This window comes from Corticium candelabrum, chromosome 14, assembly GCF_963422355.1.
Source record: "Corticium candelabrum chromosome 14, ooCorCand1.1, whole genome shotgun sequence".
Lineage (NCBI taxonomy): Eukaryota > Metazoa > Porifera > Homoscleromorpha > Homosclerophorida > Plakinidae > Corticium > Corticium candelabrum.
In genome coordinates this window covers 2,079,667-2,100,719 of record NC_085098.1, presented here as the reverse complement: position 1 = coordinate 2,100,719, position 21,053 = coordinate 2,079,667, and the positions used below count along the sequence as shown (strand labels likewise).

Here is a 21,053-nt window from a genome sequence, read left to right as displayed (position 1 = left end):
TCTTCTGGCTCATAGCTGAAACAAATATGCTGATGTTTGTATGAAATGAGCCTGTTCATGATTGAAGAAAAAAAGACTGCCAGAACAACTGCTGCAGATTTCACAATGGGCTGGTTGTCTGCTTGGGTAAGAAGTGGTTTCATCCACCTGAATGTGGCTATCAATGAAACACACAGTAATAATAATTGGCTACAAACAACTAAAGTCCCTGGCAAACTATAAATTTGAAGAAATCAAATACAGTGAAGATGCTATATCGTTGATAGTAACATTGATTTAACAAAGTCAACACAATACCCCTCTGAACTTCTGAAAATGCTAATACAAAAGCAAAAATGAAGCCAATGTAAAAACAAACTATGCTTTAGCTGAGTCTCTTCAAATATTACTGGTTCCTAACATACAACAATATGGGGTATATTGCATTAAATCTGATTTTAATGTGAGAAGCCACAAAACCAGTTGATACGTTTAATGGGATCGCCACGACAAATTGTGTATGTGGAACTTGCTTAATTAACAAACTTGACAATTTCATCAAACAAGTGCATGATAGGGAATGGGTGGAGAACGTCCATGTGTTCAGAAACTGCAAATGAAAGAAGTTCTATCATCAAAAACCACAGCTAAATTTCAATTAAGTTCAAGATGATATGCTGTTTGACTCATTTGTGTCAAAGAGTCAATAACAACAAACCCCTTGATGTATGTGCCTTTGTGACAACATAAATAGAGATGCAAATGTGTTGTTGGCCAATATGACAACAATTTAAAACATGCTAGTGATTTATGTAGACTACTGTAGCTGTAAGTATGATAAATGATGCATTTAGACAACCTTGACATATTGAACAGAATTTCCAGCAGTAAATAAACTCTTAATAACTACATAGCACACATACACACATATGTACTCATTACCTCTGCTGCTGGCCGACATAAATTAAGGCTGTCTGCAAATTGAGCTGATACACATGACACTCCTTTGGTTATTGTCACAGCCATTCTGAAACACACAAATACATCCTAATCACAATAGAACTGCAAACTGCTTCCATGTCTCCTTACTCATTGAGAGTTTGCGATCTTTCTATTGCTGTAGGTAATTCTGTACTAGAATCCGTCATGTGTAAGAGAATCAGCTCTGACACTTTACGAAACACCTCTATAGAACTCGCAGTCAACTGAGCTAAACCACGCATTCCAGATTCAAATATGGCCTGTAAGCACAGTGTTTCTTCACAAACATGTCATATATAATAGATAATATATGTAGTTAATTGACAAAACATTTCACAACAGCATAGAGCTAGCTGCAGTCCATATGACAATAGTGAATATGTATGTACCTGTGCTGTTTGCTGTTCTCCTTCCTGTTGCTTCCAGCTAGCCAGTTCTGTCACAATATGTTCTTCCACCTAAACAGCCATTGCTGTGAATGAATTAAAATAGGCAAGAAACAAAGATAAACAAACAATACAAATCATCGCCATGACTAGCTATTACAAAATTTATGCTTGAAAAGTTTAGTCAGTTACCATGGGTGTAGTGATTGCCAGTGGAGTGGCTGCAAGCTACATTACTTAATTAATTAGTTAGGAAAGGTTTGATATAACACAAATGAAGTCCACATGTCATCTTACATTAGTTCTAGTTGAGCTCATTGTTCCCTCACCTCCCTGGTTCCTTTGACATTCTTAGAACCAAATAAAATCAATTGTAAGTCCAGAAACTCATGATTGCAATGTGCAGTCCATCAATCCATCTTACAAAATGTCCTTTCACAAAAGAAAATCCTTGTAAACATACTCCAGAATTCAGGCAAATTACAATACAAAATGTCATAAGAGCAAAATGTCTTGAATTTGTAGTAACTAATCACTCTTGTTCAACCTCAGTATTTGAAATTGAGCTAAGATCAGATCACTTTAGAAGAAACGTGCCAGAGCGTGAGTAAAAATTAAATCCAGTTCAGTGAAGTTTGCATTCAATCCTGGTGAGCTGTTTAGTGACATAAATACGGCTGGGTTATGACAAAAATGAATCTCATCCAATCAGACACAAAACTGGTGAGGAAACTGTGTGGTCACATGAAACTCTAGCCGCAGTCTGGTGTCTACAGATTGTCCATCATCAAAGACCCAAAGATTGCTACATAAACAGTGATGTTAGCACACACATCAATGCTTGTAATTCCCAATACAGCAAGCACTGATGTTGGGTTAAATGTGTACTTAGCACACTGTATCTCACTCAGGCTGTATCTCAAGCAGCTGAAGACGATCGAGAAACAGCAACAAGAAGAGGACAGGAAAAGCCAGAGAGAATATGCAGACATGTAGATGTTTTGTGTGCATCTTCCAATTGCTTTCCTCTTGTACACGAAAAACAGGGTCAGCAAGCCCTACTGTTTCTGGACCAGCTCTCATTACAACCAGTCAAAACAGACAAATGGGAAAATGCAGTAAAAGGATATATAAGTTTCATCTATGTGTTGACCAAATGCCCATTCAAGGGCAAGTTTGATTTGGCCATTCACTATAATCTTGACCGGCCATAAAGTCCCCTATAATTAGTAAATATGTACCTAGTAAATGATGATAACTGTTTTAGTGTCGTTGTCTAGAATATCACTTGGTATTCATCAACGTCCTTCCACGGACCTTGATAATGTGAAGGGATGCATCTACACAGGAATGGGGTAGCAGAAAGTGCTCTTCTGTAGCTCAGCAGTTGTTAGCTCCTCCTGGAGCTCCAGATACTATTCCTCATACCTGCATTTCAAATAGATTGCAGCACAAAATAGACAATTTCTGTCTGCAGCCACTGTAACTGGCAGCATGCCCTTAGGCCCACAGGTAAATATACAAAGCAACTGACAGCACACGCTGAACTCATGCCTACCATCTTAATTAATTGCAGCTATTGTATCAACCAATTGACATTATTTGAGATTATGCAATACTGGTGGCAATTATACATGGTTAACTTTCTACGACACAATTCATCTACAGCATTGCTAGCCTTATCAATTATGTGCCAGGTGTCAGATAACAACTAAAAGCATATTACTGAATCATTCATTACAAAAAAAAAGAAAACCCAAGCTTGATAGGTCTGCAAATGCAAACGCAGTCGCATTTTGCCAATGGCAGATTGTTATATGTCCTTCACTAAAATGGCAAGAAGCCCAAGGACCTACCTGACAATGCTGCTTTTCTGTAGCTCTAAAAAGATGTAACGCTGTGATAAGAATTCAATTTAGAAACAGTGCACGAGTAGAAAGATGTTATGAATGTAGCCAATCTAGAGCCACAGAACATGTGGTTTTAGCATTAGACGGCATTTGATTAAGACTTTCCAAAGAAAAATATTGAAAGATGAGTACGTTAGTCTGTTCAATTGATGCCGCTTTCTCCTTCTGGAGCACTAGCAAATTTGTCCCCTTGCAGATTTACAAACACTGTACAAAGGCACATAGTACCAAATGTTCTAATAAGAGCCTCTGCCCTTATAGGCAGGGTAGTACGGTATGTAACAGACAGACAGGTGGGTGGGCAGGCAGGCAGGCAGGCAGGCAGGCAGGCAGGCAGGCAGGCAGGTTATTTTATTAGGATACAGCATCTCTACACACTAGACTACATGATTTTTCAATAATTAAAAGAAAGTGCTTCATAAACAAGTTACAAGTTCAACTATCTCAATGTGTGAAGCACTGAATGTATCTATTTCTGCTAACTACATCCTCTATTAGTCTGCTTGTTGACAACTTAGACAACTTAGACACTTTTCTCAAGACAACTTTACTATTGCATTTTGGAGAATCACAAAAAACGTCGTCGCCAATATGACATAAACTCTGCATCTACTCGTCTTCCTTCAATGAGCCCTGCCTTTCTTCCCAGTTCATGCAGTAAGTTTTCCGCTTGTGATCCCCATGTGCCGAAATGCTAAAAAACTAGCGTAACAATTTCAGGGCTAGATCCCTCTGGCAAGATCTCCTTTGAATATTTGTAACATTTTCTGATTCCCGTCTTGTCGCTGCATGTCTGCATGCCCTTGCAGCTCCATTCACTGTGTCTTTCCTCCAAGGGAGAGCAGGCAGGCAGGCAGGCAGGCAGGCAGGTTATTTTATTAGGATACAGCATCTCTACACACTAGAATATATGACTTTTCAATAATTAAAAGAAAGTTCTTCATCCAGCAGGCAGGCAGGCAGGTTACTTTATTAAGATACAGCATCTCTACACACTAGAATACATAATTTTTCAATGATTAAAAGAAAGTGCTTCATAAACAAGTTACAAGTTCAACTATTTCAATGTGTGAAGCACTGAATGTATCTATCTCTGCTGACTACATTATCCTCCATTAGCCTGTTTGTTGAGTCACAATAAAACACCGTCGCCAATGTGACATAAACTCTGCATCTACTCGTCTTCCTTCAATGAGCCCTGCCTTTCTTCGCAGTTCATGCAGTAAGTTCCCGCTTGTGGTCCCCATGTGCCGAAATGCTCAAATACTAGCGGAACAATTTCAGGGCAAGATCTCCTTTGAATATTTGTAACATTTTGCTGATTCCTGTTTTGTCGCTACATGTCTGCAGGCCTTTGCAGCTCTGTTCACTACGTCTTTCCTCCAAGGGTGAGCCAAAGAAACATCACATTCATAGATGACACCAGAATCAATGTTGTAGAATGTAATGTCTGGTTTTCCATCAGTTTGTACGTATCTGTTTCTTGGTTCTGTTTGATGAGGAATACCCAGCTCCATTAGGCAAGCAGACCTCTCAGCAACAATAGTTTTGTGAGACCAGACAAGACCGCCTCCATATTTACAGGTAATCAAATGAAAACCTTGATCTAACTTCTGTCCACAGTCACAATGCTCAAGCAATCGACTCAATGGCAAGCTGATCCCCAATCTCATACAAGACGCTAAACAAAATTCGTTAGATTTAAGTGCGTATGTGTATGTTGAGGGAATAACATCAAGCCATGCTCCTGCACCTTTCCCCTGTAATGACCTAAGCTTGGCAGCATCCCGATTTGACTTATGTTTTTAATGAAACCTTCTGACTGTTTCTGAGATATATCCAAAGTTAAGCAACGTTGAAGTTTTCCAGAATAATCAATCATTTTCTCCAGAGAATGAAATTGCGGTTTCTCCTCTTCCAAGTTTTACTTCAAGAGTAGTTGGGCCAGGCAGGCAGGCAGGCAAGCACACAACCCAGAACCCAAAATGTTTGAAGACCAGAGGAACTAAGTTAGCTGCTGTACCATCCTAAACTGACAGAGCTTCGTATTTGCATTTCTTTCTCATCTCACGTCTCTTGGCGACATAGCTTGCCTTTCAGATGCTCTGATTGAAATGTCCCTGCTCCAAGGGTGAACCATAATCAAGTCAGCTTTGCCGTTAACGACCTTAGGTCGCTGGACAATATTTAGCCTGTACTAGCAGTTGCAATATGCAAATATGTGTATTGACAGATAGACAGACAGACAGACAGATAGATATAATTTATTCTCATACAGATTCTACTTGTACATATGCTACAATTTTTAAAATACAAATCAGTCCTTGCAAACAAAAAGTCATTAACTAATGGACTTGACTCTGAATGTCAAAATCAAATAATCTATCTAAATCACCATGATTAGGTGACAGTTTTGAAAGTTTTCTAAGGATAAGACAGACAGACAGACAGACAGACAGACAGACAGACAGACATTTTATTCTCATATAGACTCTACTTGTACATACGCTAGGAATTTGTAAAAGCAAACCAGTCTCTGCAAAAACAACAAGTCACAGATCAACTAATGGATCTGGAACAAGCGAAACTGAGGCTCTTGTATCCACAAGACAATCCTGGCTGACTCCGCCAATCTCTGCCTTGCCTTCAAAATGAGGGAGTCCTCAAGACCAGCCAATGTGAAAATTCTCACTCGGTTCGACTTGCCCTTGTCCTTGACTCTGTGTACCTGCAGAAGTAATAGGGCTTCCTCCTCTTATCCCCGCCTTCTGCGTTACTGCTCGACCCCGGTCCTTCTGCTAAGCTTTAGCAGGACATCCTGTGCTCTATCTCTCCACACTCAAAACACCAACCTCTAAACTTGAGGTTTGTTGTTGAGTTGTTTGCGGTTGAAGAATACCTGGCATTGTCTCGCTAGACACATTACAATCAACATGCCTACCATCCAGACGACTTTCCAAGTGCTCTAATCTTGCTGTAATTATGTTGAGTGACTTCATCAACGCTGTCGTATGCCCCTGGAAAGTAATCAAGCAGTTGACTTCTGAGTGGATCCTGGATTCCTGGATACGCTTTGTCTAGCAAACACTCCAGATCTCACAGAAATATCAAGATCGTCTCCTACTTTCAAGCATATTGAAGTTTACTGACTATGGGCTAATCTCCGGCTTTCTTCCATTCCTGGCATGAACACCTTCTTTAGAGCTGCCTCCAAACCTGCATACGTACCACGATCAGCATCAGACAAACGCTCGTAGACTGCAAATGCTCTCCCTCAGAAAGGTAAGTAAACAAGCTTCTTTCCGCTGTTCCAACCATTTGCGGGAACACACATAGGCGTTTCAACCACAACTCTATGTCGCCGTTGTCAATTTATCTGGCACAGACACTAAAGTTCTTCCAACGCAGCAGTTTGTGGCTCTGCTTGCTCTCCTTGCACTTGTTGCACATCCATTTCAGCAACTGATATCTTGCAGACTCTCAAATCCCACTTCTGACACCAATGTGACATTTGTACGCACTCTCGAGAGGACTATACAGGCAGTGCTGACAAGTAAACCAAACAACACATGCACCAACAATGACTGAGTTGAAACAGACTCAAAAGAACATGAAAACAATCCAGCTAATTAAGCAAAAAGGCATGTTACAACAGGCATGGGTGTTACATCCCACCACACGCCACACCACACTTTGAAAACAGTTCTATATCATATTCAGGAAACCCATGAGAATCCGGACCTACCTGTTGAGTTGTCACCCAGTGGAAGCTTCAACAGTGTCAGTTTTGCCTAAAATGGTTCACTAAGTTTGGCCAGCACTTATCTCAATGTCGGAAGACCTCAAACAGCAAAAAAAGACATCAACATCATCAACATTGACCTCATGGTTTGAACGCCATCTTACGAGAATGTGTCACCTTCTACCGGGAAGCAGTCTTCATCAGCCAGTGATGTGCGTGATCCTAAAGATTCAACATAGGAGTTTATCAATTCTACATTCCTATCGATGAAATTGTCAAAGCCCATCCTCCTAGAACTGTTCAGACGGTTCTCCAGGGTGCAATGCCTTTGCTTCAAAGTTGCTGTATGATAGCTTTGACAAAGCTCCACGAAAATGATCAAAATGAAGCAGCGTGGAAACTGCTGTGTCTGATTCCCATATGTTATTATCTGTTAAGCAAAGAGGTGGCCGAACAACATTGAAATTGATCAAGAAACAACATCAGAAATTCCTGAATCACAAGTGGAAAGATCTTCTTCAATTGCAAAGGCAGGCCACTAAATCAAGCTTGGAGAATCATGGTACCAGAGAAGATGCAGCCAAGAGGACAGCCCTGAGGCTCATCAGGTGTGGCAAAATCACCAGAGCAGCACGTCTATTGACAAGTCATGGGATGGCTCCCGCCTCAAAAGAACATTAGACAAATTGGAAGGAAAACATCCTGCTCAAGGTAAACATGTGGAAACACCCCTAGCTAGTTCTGAAAAGCCAATCAATCTCTCTACAGTGCATTTTTTCAACACTTCGAAAGTTACTAAAAGGATCAAATCCTGGTCCGTTAGGCTGGCGCCATGAGCATCTGAAAGAGCTGTTGTCTAACCAGTGCATATCTAATGGTTTCTATGTTATTTGCTCATCCATAGCTACAGGATCCATTCCACCTCTTGTTGCTCTGTTGATGTCATCAGCAAAATTGCTAGCTTTGAGAAACCAAATGGAGATGTTCAACCAGTTGCAATCAGGGAAACCTCGAGACGCTTAGTGCAAGAGTGATCTGTATCATGAAAAGAAATGAGTTTCAAGAGTTTTTCTGTCCAATCCAACTTGGTGTTGCGACACAGGGCGGGGCAGAACTCTTGATACAACATATTCGAGTATTGTTGTCTTCACACGATGGTTGGGTTGTTGTCAAATCTGACCTTAAAAATGCCTTCAATTCAGTAGAGCAAGGGCATAAGCTCAACCAAGTTCGTGGCCCAGTCCCATATATATATATATATATATATATATATATATACAACCATGCAGCTCAAATGTGTAGTAGTATATTTGTATGGTAGAGAGACTGTCATCATCAACTCACGAGATGTTCATCAAGGAGATCTCTTAGGTCCAGCACTCTTCTCTAAGGTGATTCATCCACACTTGACATCCCTCCAAAGCCAACTCCAGGAAATCATTGTTCCGGCCTATCTGAATGATGTGTTTCTTCTGGGCACAAGCAAGAAGGTTTTAACAGCTCTCTCCAACCTCTCCTCTTCTCTCGCCAATATCAGATTGAACGTTGCTGAAAACAAGTGTGAAATTTTCTGCCCCTCTCAGTTGGTTTTCAAGCAATTCTAGCCTCAACCACAATTCCTGTTGTACAAGAAGGTACTATCACATTGAAAACACCAATTGAGAAGGGTCTTTCGTTAAGAAGTCTTGCTACCAGTTTGCATATTCCGGAAGTTTTCTTTGTGACCAACTTTCGAACCTTGAAGACCACAGGTTGCAATGTTGTTGTTGAGACACTATTACATTCCAAGACTGAATAACCTGACCCGTACAGTTCCACCCGGTTGCTTCAACAGGCTTGTAAAGTTCATGATTTCTTGACAAGATCAATTTTCCAACATACTATTGGAAGAGTAGCAATTCAAATTTGAAATGGTATCAAGCTACCTTACCAATCCGTGTTGGTCTATCACCATCACCCAGAATTTCGCCCTTAGCCTTTGTCTCCAGCTGGACACACTCTCGTCATGCTCTCCCAGAGCGTTTTCATGATCTTGGAGAATCTGCAAACAACCTGCTTTGGATCCAGGTTCTATGGGATCTAAAGGGTTTGATCTTCATGAGGCGGTCCTGGAGGGTCAGTCACTGTCAGACTTGGTCAATGATAATGTTAAATTGCAGCAAAGGCTTACTCAAAAACAGCTCAAGGCTGATGATGTTGACTACCTCTTGAACAACAACTCAAACACAATCAGAGACAACAAAGCTTGTTTGCATTCACTGTCAGGTAGAGGAGCTGGAACTTGGGTGTCAACAATTCTATCTCGTCACATGTTGTACTTTCACCACACAATTTTCGTTTGGTAACTATGATGAGATTGGGATGTGACATTCCTGCATCAAGCAGTTTTTGTTATTGTGACAATGAACTGGACATCCAAGGATACCATCTAATCACTTGTACGACTGAGGTGGTCCAGTGCACACTCACAACTCAATTGTGTCAGCATGGTCTAAGTGCCTGTCTCAACTCAACTTGCTGCACAAACTAGAGCAACAATACAGTATGTCAACAGTGACAAGAGGTCGAACATTCTCGTTTTGACCCAGATGCAGGTGCAGACATTGAATTAGATGTGTCATTGGCTCATCCATGGTGTTTGGACTCAATGAAGGCAGCATACAGAGAAGTAACAGCAATAAGAAACGAGAGGAAAAAAGAGGCAAAGTATAATTCCAAGCGGCTGCCAGAAGGGTCCGCCCATTGGTCATACCTCTCGTTTCGAAACATTTTGATCGTTGAGGCAAACAAGTAGTAAAGTATTTGAACAAGCTGGCAAAGAGTACAAGGGATGATGAAGGAAAACGAAATGAAGCCGACTTCAAGACCAAGTGGCAATCAATCATTTTAGTGACACTACAACGATGTAATGTGAAAGTCATCTCGGACAAACTTATTATAGCATAGCAAGATTAGATCGCCAAAATGTAGTGTACTTAGTGTAATTTCGAATGCTTCATGATCATAATGGTCCTGTTGTATTAGTGTTGCTGTGGACGTTTCTCTTTGAAGTTGCTCATGATATAATGTTTGATTCAAATGGAAAATATATGTAGACAGACAGACAATGTTATATTCTTCCATAAATGAATGGGTGTCCCTGTGGCCCCTGCCATCATATACAGATGTGGCGCAGAAACTAACAATAAACCACTACATACTATCTAATCACTACATATACTATTTCTAACATTAACATTTCTTCTATGATATCTATGATATCTATAAAAACAAGTCAGTTTATCCAGTCAGATTTGTCATGCTTGCACCATATTGCATATGAGCATCCAACAACAGTTCTTCAGATTTTATGTAGAAGGAAAAGAAACAACTTTGTGAGTGTTGTGACTTGGTAAACTTTCTATTGATCGTAAGCTTGGGATGTTTGAAAGACCTCGTGAACCAACTTCGATGGTATGTAATTTTGTCCACCAACCCAAACTCAATATTTGTTTACAAAGTGGTGCATAATGATCTTGTTTCCGTCTGGCAGCATCTGCTAAGCTTTCCTCAAACGGAACTGTTAATTCAAATATAACAATCTGTTTGTGTGTTTTGGACCAAGCAACTATGTCTGGTCGTGCTGTGATGTCTAGACAGACAGACAGACAGGTTTGTAGGCTCCATAGGAGAGCTTTTTTAAATTCTACTTGTTATGTATTTGTGTAATCTGTAGTCGTAATAGTGACACTTATTTATTGTTCATTAGCTGTTACTTTGGTTCCACCTGTATAAGCTTTGACGTATAAAAATGACAGACAGATAATTTATTCTCATAAAAATTCTACTTGTACATATGCTAGGATTTTTAAATACACATCAGTCCTTGTAAACAACAAAGTCATTAACTAATGAACTTGACAGACAGACAGACAGTACAGAGAATCTTTTGTCCATTGCTGCTACAGCACGTGACGCTGCACAAGTGAGATCTGTCCGGGGCAAGAGCGCAGGTGCCTGGTTGTTTGCCTTACCATCCGATCAAGAGTTCGCACTCTCTACTTACAATTTCCGTTGGCGACTCTTCTTCGTCTGGGGATGCCCATTCCTCTGTCTGATTAGTTTGGATCATGTAACAGTGGCGCTCAGCTGGACAACATTGTTTATCACCTGCTGACCTGCAAAACAGGTGGAGGGCCAGTTTGGTCCCATGACACCATTGCTGCTACTTGGGGAGATTGCTTTCGAGACGTACATGAACACTTCAAGCAAGACTAAGACATCTTCATTCTAGCTCTGATTGTAGACCCAATCTCGTGGTGCTTTACTCAGCTTCAGGGGCTAATGTCGAATTAGATATTGCACTAGCTCACCCTTGGAGCTCAGATACCTTCCTCAAGTCAGCTGAGATTGATGGAGCAGCAGCCAAGCAGAGAGATAATAGAAAGCACTCCAGATACAATAAAGAGAGACTTCCTGGTGGCATGTCTGTTTCCCTGATTCCTTTGGTCTTGGAGCACTACAGAAGATGGGGCGAAGAGGCATGGAAGTTCTCCAAAAGTTGGCAGAGCAGTCGGCAGATGAATTTGGTCAACACAATCCTCCAGAGTTCTTAAATTCTTGGAGGAAAAGATTTGCAATCCAACTGCAAAGATGTAATGCCAGCGTCATCAGAAGAAAAGCGTCAGCATTCTGTGTAACTAAAGAATCCAAACTGGACTCTAGCAGCACCTGGTTTTTCAGCCATTAGTTGGCTGAAAGCTGGGTAGTCGCATAATTGTTTAGCTGCTATGTGTACACACACATATGTGTATTTTCATGTAGCTTGCAAACTTTACTTTTTTGCCCTTTGCTGATATCTATTATAGTTTGATTTTTGAAATATATGTATCGACAGACAGACAGACAGACAAACAGACAGACAGACAGACAGTTGTGTACATTAGTTTGCAAGGTGCATTGACCCTATTGGGTCTCTGGAACATTTTAGACAGTTTTGGTTGTAATAGCATTCATTTATGAAAAAGACAGACAGACAGACAGACAGACAAATTAATAAATATTAATGTGCAGGTACATAACTTGCTCACAAGTAGATGACAGACAGAGACACTGTAATTAATCAGACAAAGAGTAAGAATGTGTTCACACCACCACTAAAGTATCATTGTTAGAGTAACTGTGATTAGCGCAAGTTTAGGGAGGTGTTCTGCGCTGAGAACTATGATTTGCAAGTCACATGTAGCACTTGATAGTGTTTATATATAAGGAAACTTAAATCATGGCCATGCAACACGAGGATACTGTCCATATTCTTTTCTATGTACAAAAGATGGAATCTTGGGTGAATGCAGTAACTTCTCATGGGTTTACAGAAAAAAGATATCAGCTTTTTGTCCCAAACAGAGGATGCTGGAAGCCCATTTGACAAAGACAGGAAGGATGGTTCTCCCTCAAAGGTAGCACATGTACAATATATAGAGCAGAGAAACAGACTACAATACCAAAGCAAAGCCTCCATACTTCCCCCTCACATGTAGGTGTCACGCACTTTGACTAATGCCACTAATGGCATTGTAGACCTGCTCCCTACAAGTGTTAAGAATAGCTAATCATAATTAAGAGCAGTGTGAACAAGTAGATATCATATTTTAATCACAATAAGCCTCACCAGGGTTGGCATTTACAAGGGTTGACAAGTGAGGCGCCTAATTAAATAACAGAGCATAACTCGACTTCTGGTCTCAACCCTTATACAAAGTGTACTGCCTGTAGCTGATTTGTACCAGTAAGTTCTGTGCCAGCCCAGCCGATGCCTCTGCTCCACAAGCCATGGAATGTGTCACTTTGATGAAAAGTCACTGGTCAGCCAATGGCAAATCACAAAGATTTTACACAAGTAATGTACATGACAATGATAAGAACTAATAGAACAGAAAGAAAATGTACGTCGGAATTGCATTCTCATCACAACAAGTAGTGCTAGCAGTATCTTCCTCTAGAATAGGCTAAAAAATCTGGTCATCTGCAGTTTTCGCACACATGTGATACGTTCAGAAATATTCTGTTGAGTCACTGTAGTCAACTTTGTGAAGGCAAACAAACTGTGCAATTTACAGTAACCTCTGCCCTTTTTTTGCTGGGGCCAGTGGGCATATGGCTGTTATTCTTGCTGTTATTCCTGTGTGAGTGCTAATGACAAAAATACAGTATGTACTGGTAACTGAGCAATTAGACAAACAAAATACAAAAGCAAGAACCATCTTTAGTACATTAGTTGATTAAAAGGAATCAGCAGTTTAATGAGACATTTGATATTATGTACACTATTACATGCAATTATACACAGATACATACCTTTTCTAACTTCTGTGCCTTGTATTGAATCTTCAACTTCTCAAATTGCAGTAACAGAAAGGATGTAATTTCCACTGTTTGGTCCTTAACGTCCTCCTCCTCATCGTCATTCTTCAACTGGAAGGCCTCCTTTATGTCTTGCAGTTGTTTCATGACCTCATCATCTTCAATTGCAACTTGAGCTGACTGTAACTTACTAGAACATTCAGTAGATAACAGCTCCAAAGCCTCCAAGTGTACAAAGCCTATAAAAATGTACAAAATTATAAACTATTATCAATCATCAAAGAACAATGTCAGAATATCACCTTGGTATTCATCAAACAAAGTGCTAAAATGAATTCCAGTCTAAACAAAACAATAGATAAAACATGTGTAAGCCTCAAGCTGCTGACTTCATGTTCTGTCTAAATCCATAATTATTTCTTGATCAGATGATGACATGAATTTGTCTTACATCGTACTTGTAGCCTACATTAATTGAATCCATCTATTCATAATACAGGAAACTCTCTACACATATATACCATAATCTATACTTTCCCACTATACACCACACATACTAATACCTTCCTGTTACATGTAGTGGCTTAGCATGTAGCAACCTTGAGTTAAATTAAGGCTTCAGAATCACAATCTTAAAAAATGAAACTGTTAATTCTACTAAAATGTATTTAAATCTTGCAAAGCACAAGATGATCAAAATGTTATAAAATCATTCTGCACTTGTATTAAATGGTTTGGAACACCATGGCTTCCCACACTCGCACTGTCACAAGAATAATCTCCTTTACACAGTTGCTAAACCTTGATCTGATGGTATTCCACAGCTGTTGTGCATTTATATCTGTCTAGAGTACGTTAGCAAACATTTTAACACATCTGACAGATCCTGTATAAGGACCTTTTATAGTGCACATTCCCTATACCCCATATGAACTTATCTCTCAAGCGGTGCAGTTGCAAAACTCAACTGTGCAATATCCACGATTAGGATCCTAATAATCGTGTTTGTGATTTCATCTGTTACTGTCTGTTGAATTTGGCTGTTGCCATCATTACCTAGAGAGTTCAACTCTTCCTTTCTGTTTTCACTAGAGCAATGTTTCATTTACATTTTAAGGAGGGTTTACATAAAAATATGCAGCATTTTGCTAATTGTGTCTTGCATCTTGCATCTTGTGTTTATGCCCAAACTGCATTCACATTAAACATTGGTTTCAGCACTTCTGTACTCAGTGAGTGCAGCATTTTTTGACTACGTAGCCTGTCTTATGGCTTTGTAGAGGAAAAGTTGCACATCCTACAAATAGTGGAAGCTTCACACACGTTATAGGAGAGCTGTTGCCTCATCCACAGTAGTCATGAATCAATTTCAGTGTATGCATGGTCGCAAGACAAAAAAACTAGTTCTATATTTTGCGTTGTGCTCTTTTCAAAGCTGTGTCAGATGCTGCATGGGACACTGCATTGGGTGCAATTTAATGTGAATAGCAAAAGGACACAAGACATTGATGCAGCGTCAAAAGATGACGCAACATCACTTTACACCATCGCTTTGAAACGGCCTTAGTATTACAAATTAGGGTTTCCAGTGCACAAATATCTGATCTCCTCCCAATCATGAAAGGCCAAATATTAATGTTGCCATAACTGTTTCCTTAGTTTCACAAAATAGCTACAACAGCAACATGAAATATCAAGTATTGACGAGCACTATAAACATTAACTTCTATACATTAATAAACAGTAACTTTACGTAGCTACGTCACCTCGGCATTGCTATTCTGGTTTTCTTCAGCTTGTTGTTTAGCATCCCTCAACAGCTACCACCAAATGTCAATTGCCTGTTGATCACAATTACTTGTGCAGTACAAGTATTCACCTTTGAAAGCACAACAGCTGGTCCTGATGTAAGTTCTTGAATTGCAGCTCTCTTTTGTCTTAAACCTTCATAATACACAATACAAATGCAATACTTAAATCCACAAACAATTATTATTAGGGTATTTATTTCAAACACCAGGATCTCCATCTGAAATCACATCCATAGTCTTCCTTCCAATAGCTTCAAGAGCATCAATGCCACCTGATACAAGTTCACTGCTCTATAACACACACACACAACACCTACCGTTAGTGAAACAACAACAGCAAAGCATCATTATCTATTCCATAGTCCCTAATAATTATACTGTATATTTTACTGTTGCACAGTTGACAAACAAAGTACATCTAACTATGATTAGCATCATTATCAATGATCAACAAAAATAGAACTATACATAAACATAAATAGCTAAACAATGAGTCATCTCTCTTGTCATCATCCAGTATCCTTAAAGTTAATCTATATTTACCAACAATGACTGTAAAATTATGAGGATGCACTAGAAGATAAATGAGACAATCTAATCAAAAGCTAGACACTGAATATGAAAACAAAGTCATTGGTGTTGATTATGACATAACAAGACACCTGGCAACATTTGACTATCTACTTGCAAGTCACTAAAGCATTATTTAGTAGATTAAAGGATGGCTCCAGATTGTTGAAATGCTACCGACTCCAAGAACACTAAACAAATACTTCACTACACTGCTACAGCTGCTGCTGCTGCTGCCGTTGCCACCATCACCTTCACTGCTGCTTAATGATGAAAACTATATTCAAATATTAATGTTTCTCATAAACAGAAGCAACAGATCAGCAGTGGTAAAATGGCAATCATATGTGCTCTTAGTGAGATATCATTCCAGACTAAAACACTGTTATCATAATCTCTTTCATGAATTCTTTAGCATAAACACAATCAAGGTAACTGACAGTTAAAACTTCTAATAATCACAAGCTTATTTGATCAGCATAACATGTTCATATCAACTGAACAGTTTATGTTCTGTATGGTGCTATGATTAGTCAAAGTACACCAGCATGTCATTATGCCGTCTGGCCATAGCCACAAACTTGTCACCCCTTAAGAACTGTTGTTCAAGGAATTGGTTACTAAAGTCCGAGGAATTGGTTACTAAAGTCCGGCTATGTTGGTACAAGTAGATAATACATAAACAGTCCTCACATGCAATTAAAGAAGTACCAACACAGTTACTCAAAACAAAGATAGTAACCAGAAAGAGTGTACGTAACATAACCTGAATAAAAGTAGTAACCTTTGTCCGAATTCAGCACTGTCACAAACAAATATGTAGCTATGTATACCTGATTGGGAATTTGTGTTTGTAAATCAAAATGTAAGTATAATCCCACAGAGCTATTTTTCATAAAGTATACATATAATTACTAAAAGAAATGTACAGTTATCTTTGACTAAAGTAGACTAAAGCTTCCATGTAGCCATGACAATCAAATTTTCGTACTGTGTATCGCCTTTTGCTTACGCACATGACCTATACAAATCTACTTGGCAAAGCAGTTGGGCAGAGCAGTGGGGCAGAGCAGTGAGGCAGCACACTCAGTGGCAGGTGCACTGCTGCAAGCCACAAGATCCGCCAGTCTGCGTGTTCAAATAGTTGACATTTCAGTTGATTGATGTTAAGATAATCAAGTTTCTACTGCATAGCCATTGAACAATTCCCATCACAACAAAAGAATAGCAACTTTGCACCATGTGAACATTAAGAAAAAAGATGTACAAGGAGACTGGTCGTTCAAATTATTGACAATTTCACGAGCATACAAAGCGCACGCTAGAGGGAAGGGGTTATGGCCTCAGTATGCTTTATAAAACGTTGATCAAAAGCATATGGCTCGTGCTAATTTCTGTTTTCTATGGCCGGAATTGCATCATTGTCCCCATGCTAGTCATCCGTATGTACGGAATTTGCAAAGATGTACGGCGTTGGCAGCCTATTCCAGTTTTGTTCTAGAACAAACGCAGCCGTCCATAAAGAGCCCAGCTGTCTCTACTACGACTTTCTCAATGCTTTTGTCTTTGTCCATATGAATGACTGAAAACCTCAAGCTGACATCATTCAAGCGGGTCAACTGGAATGGAAGAAGAACTGTATCAATGCGGAAGCGCTGAAGACCATCCGTCGATCAACGCTCTAATAGATAGATGGTCAAGCTATTGAATTGTGCACCAACAATATTGCGTACACTTTGGGGAATAAGAGAAAGGCTTCAGAAAAGCATGCGTTTTGTACGCTCATGAAATTGTCGATAATTCTGAACAACATCTAAGGTGATTACAGATAAATAAAAATGAAGAGAGTCTCTGAGACATTTTCTAGATCTAGAAAATTCTGAATGACCCACCCAAATCAAGAAGAACATCACAAACATAGCAAACATCATGTTACAAGTGGTATACACAACCATTCCCTTGATACCTTGGAACATTGAATAACATGCCAAAATAAAATGCATCAACATTTACGAGTCAAAAGATAATGATCTACATAGAAGCAATGAACAGTTGCCTTGACAATTTCACAACCTCATCTGTCTGTGCACCTTTTCATCATTCCAATATTGCATCAATCACATCTTCAAACCTTGAATAGTACTCAGAAACAGACTACACTTTATAATAGTTTGATCACTCAAAAATTAAAAAGTTGAAGAAGTGAACACTAGTGTGTTCGAGAAAGTGAGCCCTTACAAAATCAGAAAATTAAAGCAGTAAACAGTGATACTCTATCACCATTCCATTGTCATGAACAGTACATAAACAAAAACAGCTCTCATTTGCCATAGGCAAGTGCTTGTCACTCGACATGTTGGAGTGCCACCATTGTTGATTTCATCAGTTTTACTTACAACGAAAGTGATGATATATTCAGAAGATCCTTGTGCCACTTGTTAGTGCTAAAGATCATCTGCTGTAGCTCATCACGCATCTACTACACAGGCCAAAATCATTAGATGCAGAAATCTCCATTGTAACTCTCAACTACCATTCTTAGTAGTACTCTGTAACAGTCTGACAAAATGAGTGCACAGGTGTGTAACTGAAGACACACAGTGGTCCATTGCAATAATGTAGAGCAGCTTTACCATGTAAATCTTCACTTCAAATTCTAGATGTACGGAACAGATAACCAATGGCAGTAGATGCTTTTAACACTGATTCCAAACATTATCACTTCTACAAACTGATGAATAATCCGTCATCTCAACACTTTGGGTAGCCAGGAATTACATAAATAAAAAATTGAAACAGTGGATAGTGCTACCTTATCATCACTTCATTGTCATGAATTCTACATAAAATAGCCTTGGTTGCTCTAATGTGCTCACATTGCACTAACTGGTACTTTCAAATTCTCTAATTTTGAAACCATCAAACTATTGAAAAGAGTACCCTCTTCTAGGTGCTATTCAAGCTTTGAAAACACCAGGAACACAAAAATTGGAATGGCAAAAGGTGTACAAACCCTCATGTCTACCAGTTGTCAGTAATAGTAGTTGTTTGCACCTACACAACAGGAGACAAGGTTGCACTTCCACTAGCAAAAGTACATAAGGCATCTGTTGCTATTAGCTTTCCACTGCTAACTCTATTGTTACCACTTACCGTACAGCGTACAATCTCAGCAGCACAAGAAAACCAGTATGACACATGTGAGACCAATCTACACTGCTACAATAGTTTCTGCTTGCTGTTACATGTCATCCGCATTTACTGTGGAGAAGTTCTGATGCCCAAGGATTTATATACTGTTAAGAAGCCTAAGCCTCAGAACCCAACCAATAGCAATTAAATTTGTACAGTTCTGCTTGACTACTCAAGTTTAGCAAAATAAAAAAAAATGTTGACAAGTTCATATAATGGATTTATAGAATCTACGAATCAAAGGATCTACACTCCTCTGTCTCTGTCTCTGTCTCTCCCTCCCTCCTCCTCCCTCCCTCCCCTCCCTCCCTCCCTCCCTCCCTCCCCTCCCCTCCCTCCCTCCCTCCCTCCCTCCTTCTCTCTCTCTCTCTCTCTCTCTCTCTCTCTCTCTCACACACACACACACACAATCCACACCTTGCTAGCAATAACTGATGAGAGGGCAGACATTCCACTCCACATAGAAAATGTAGATGAAGACTCCTCTTCTACGTCAGTAGTCTTGACTGTTTCTGTTGTTCCTGTCTTTGATTTCTGTGGTTCACTATCAACAATTTCTTTCTTCCCTTCTTCTGCAGTATCATCATTCTGAGTGTGTTTTGCTATTTCTTCTGGTTCAGGAATGCCAAGCGTCTCTTCCACAGTATGGATGGCTGATTGTAGCCCTTGGCCTAACGCAGAGGCTGTTGAAGATAGCCACCCTCCCCAACCCCATCCACTAGATGCTGGTTTTGATGCCTGCACAAGAAACCGCCAATGTGTCTACAGAAGAAATAGGTGCCAGTCACTAGCTCACTCTTACCTTTTTATCGGTGACTGCTCTTAATGCATCCTTGATGTCTCCAGTAAAATGTGCTGATGACTGTGGCTCACCAGATTCCTACACATACACTCAATCACATTCAACTTTACACTGTAGCATAACAATCATCTTTAATGCAGATTAAATGCAAGACATTTGCTGCAAATCCAGTAACTTTGCTAACAAGCAAGCAACATTGCACACAATATTATTAAGCCAAATAATAACTACACCTTCCAATGACTCCAAATAAACATAAAAACATAAAGTAACTAAAAATAACTCAATAGACTTCTTGGCTTAGAGAAGATATTTACCAACGTTCCTACTATAAAAGGATTGTCCTAGCATTTTTCAAAACTGTACATCCATACCCAAAAAACAAATAGATGTACAATAATATTTTTGTACAAGCGCATGCATAACAGCATTCATCTGCTAGAGATGAGAACAACTATCCTTGCAGTAAGAAAACTGTACTGAATATAGCATTGGCTCTACTGCCATTTCATAAATAGCTCCTAACCTACATCTGTGTCGGTTTCATGGTCATTCACAGACTATTGTTCAATAGATTAATTAATCTGGCTCAAAATGACAAAGCATGATTTGCACGTCCAGAACCTAACAAGTCATTGCACATCTTAGATTCTACAGCTAGCACACGACAAATGAAGAAAACAAAAACTCTCTGCCTTAGCAAAGGACATTAGAAACACTGTTAATTAATAATGTCTCTGTGTTCTACATAAACATACACTAGTTGGAGGTCAGCAAAAACAAGAAATTACCCGAATATCTCCAGTAGAAGAAATGAGAGCGTCTCTGATGTTCCCAGCAGTAACTGCTTCGGTTTCTTGTCCATACGTTGATTCCACCGCCACCACCTCTTCATTGTCAACTGTTTCTCTGCTTTTTTCTTCATTTCTATCTCCTTGCTTGTCTATGTTTCGAGTTCTGTCTGTTTGCTCATCTTCAGTTTTTTCTTGTAACAAGTTCTCACTGTCTGCAGACATTTCATTCAGTATTTCATTTATTTCCCTCACTGTCGCTGCTGGTTCAGATTCAGCTACTTCATTGCCAGTAGAGACTTCCTTTCCCTTTCCTTTCGTCGTCATCTCATCATTATTCACATCAACTGGTTTCTTGCTTTTGTCTTGCCTAGATTTCTCACCAGGCACGTTGCTGTCACCATCGTCGTTGTCTTCTGGAGCACTCGCAAACTCTTCTTCGCTCTCTGACTTTTGGGGGCGACTCATTCTACGAGACAGTCAACACACTTTCTAGTATACACTCGGGAACTGTGACGTTTCAAGTTCCGGGAATTTTGTCCGGGAT

General features: G+C 39.6%; 1 protein-coding gene across 2 annotated transcripts; it reads right to left on the bottom strand.

The window, feature by feature from the left end:
* Positions 1–1,348: 1,348 nt before the first annotated feature.
* Positions 1,349–21,013, bottom strand: LOC134189592 (protein FAM114A2-like). 2 transcript variants are annotated; one of them, XM_062657911.1, is made up of 11 exons: positions 20,507–21,013; positions 19,716–19,793; positions 19,331–19,651; positions 15,358–15,442; positions 15,220–15,284; positions 15,107–15,160; positions 13,643–13,682; positions 13,335–13,579; positions 7,163–7,220; positions 7,002–7,097; positions 1,349–1,418 (listed from the first exon to the last, which is right to left on the bottom strand). In XM_062657911.1, the coding sequence occupies exons 1-9, from the start codon at positions 20,972–20,974 to the stop codon at positions 7,179–7,181; spliced, it is 1,398 nt and encodes a 465-aa protein (XP_062513895.1). In that variant the 5' UTR covers positions 20,975–21,013; the 3' UTR covers positions 1,349–1,418; positions 7,002–7,097; positions 7,163–7,178. The 2 variants fall into 2 exon arrangements, with proteins under 2 accessions (XP_062513895.1, XP_062513894.1); XM_062657910.1 differs by lacking the exons at positions 1,349–1,418; positions 7,002–7,097; positions 7,163–7,220 and adding an exon at positions 13,015–13,169.
* Between the last annotated feature and the right edge of the window lie 40 nt (positions 21,014–21,053).

Excerpts from the sequence above, each read along its gene's own strand:
- LOC134189592 (XM_062657910.1), bottom strand. The coding sequence starts at position 20,974 with ATGAGTCGCCCCCAAAAGTCAGAGAGCGAAGAAGAGTTTGCGAGTGCT. Across the intron at positions 19,652-19,715 it reads GAGCAGTCACCGATAAAAAG|GCATCAAAACCAGCATCTAG; the intron begins GTAAGAGTGAGC and ends TTTCTTGTGCAG. Across the intron at positions 13,683-15,106 it reads ACCAGAATAGCAATGCCGAG|ACTGGAATTCATTTTAGCAC; the intron begins GTGACGTAGCTA and ends TGTTTTGTTTAG.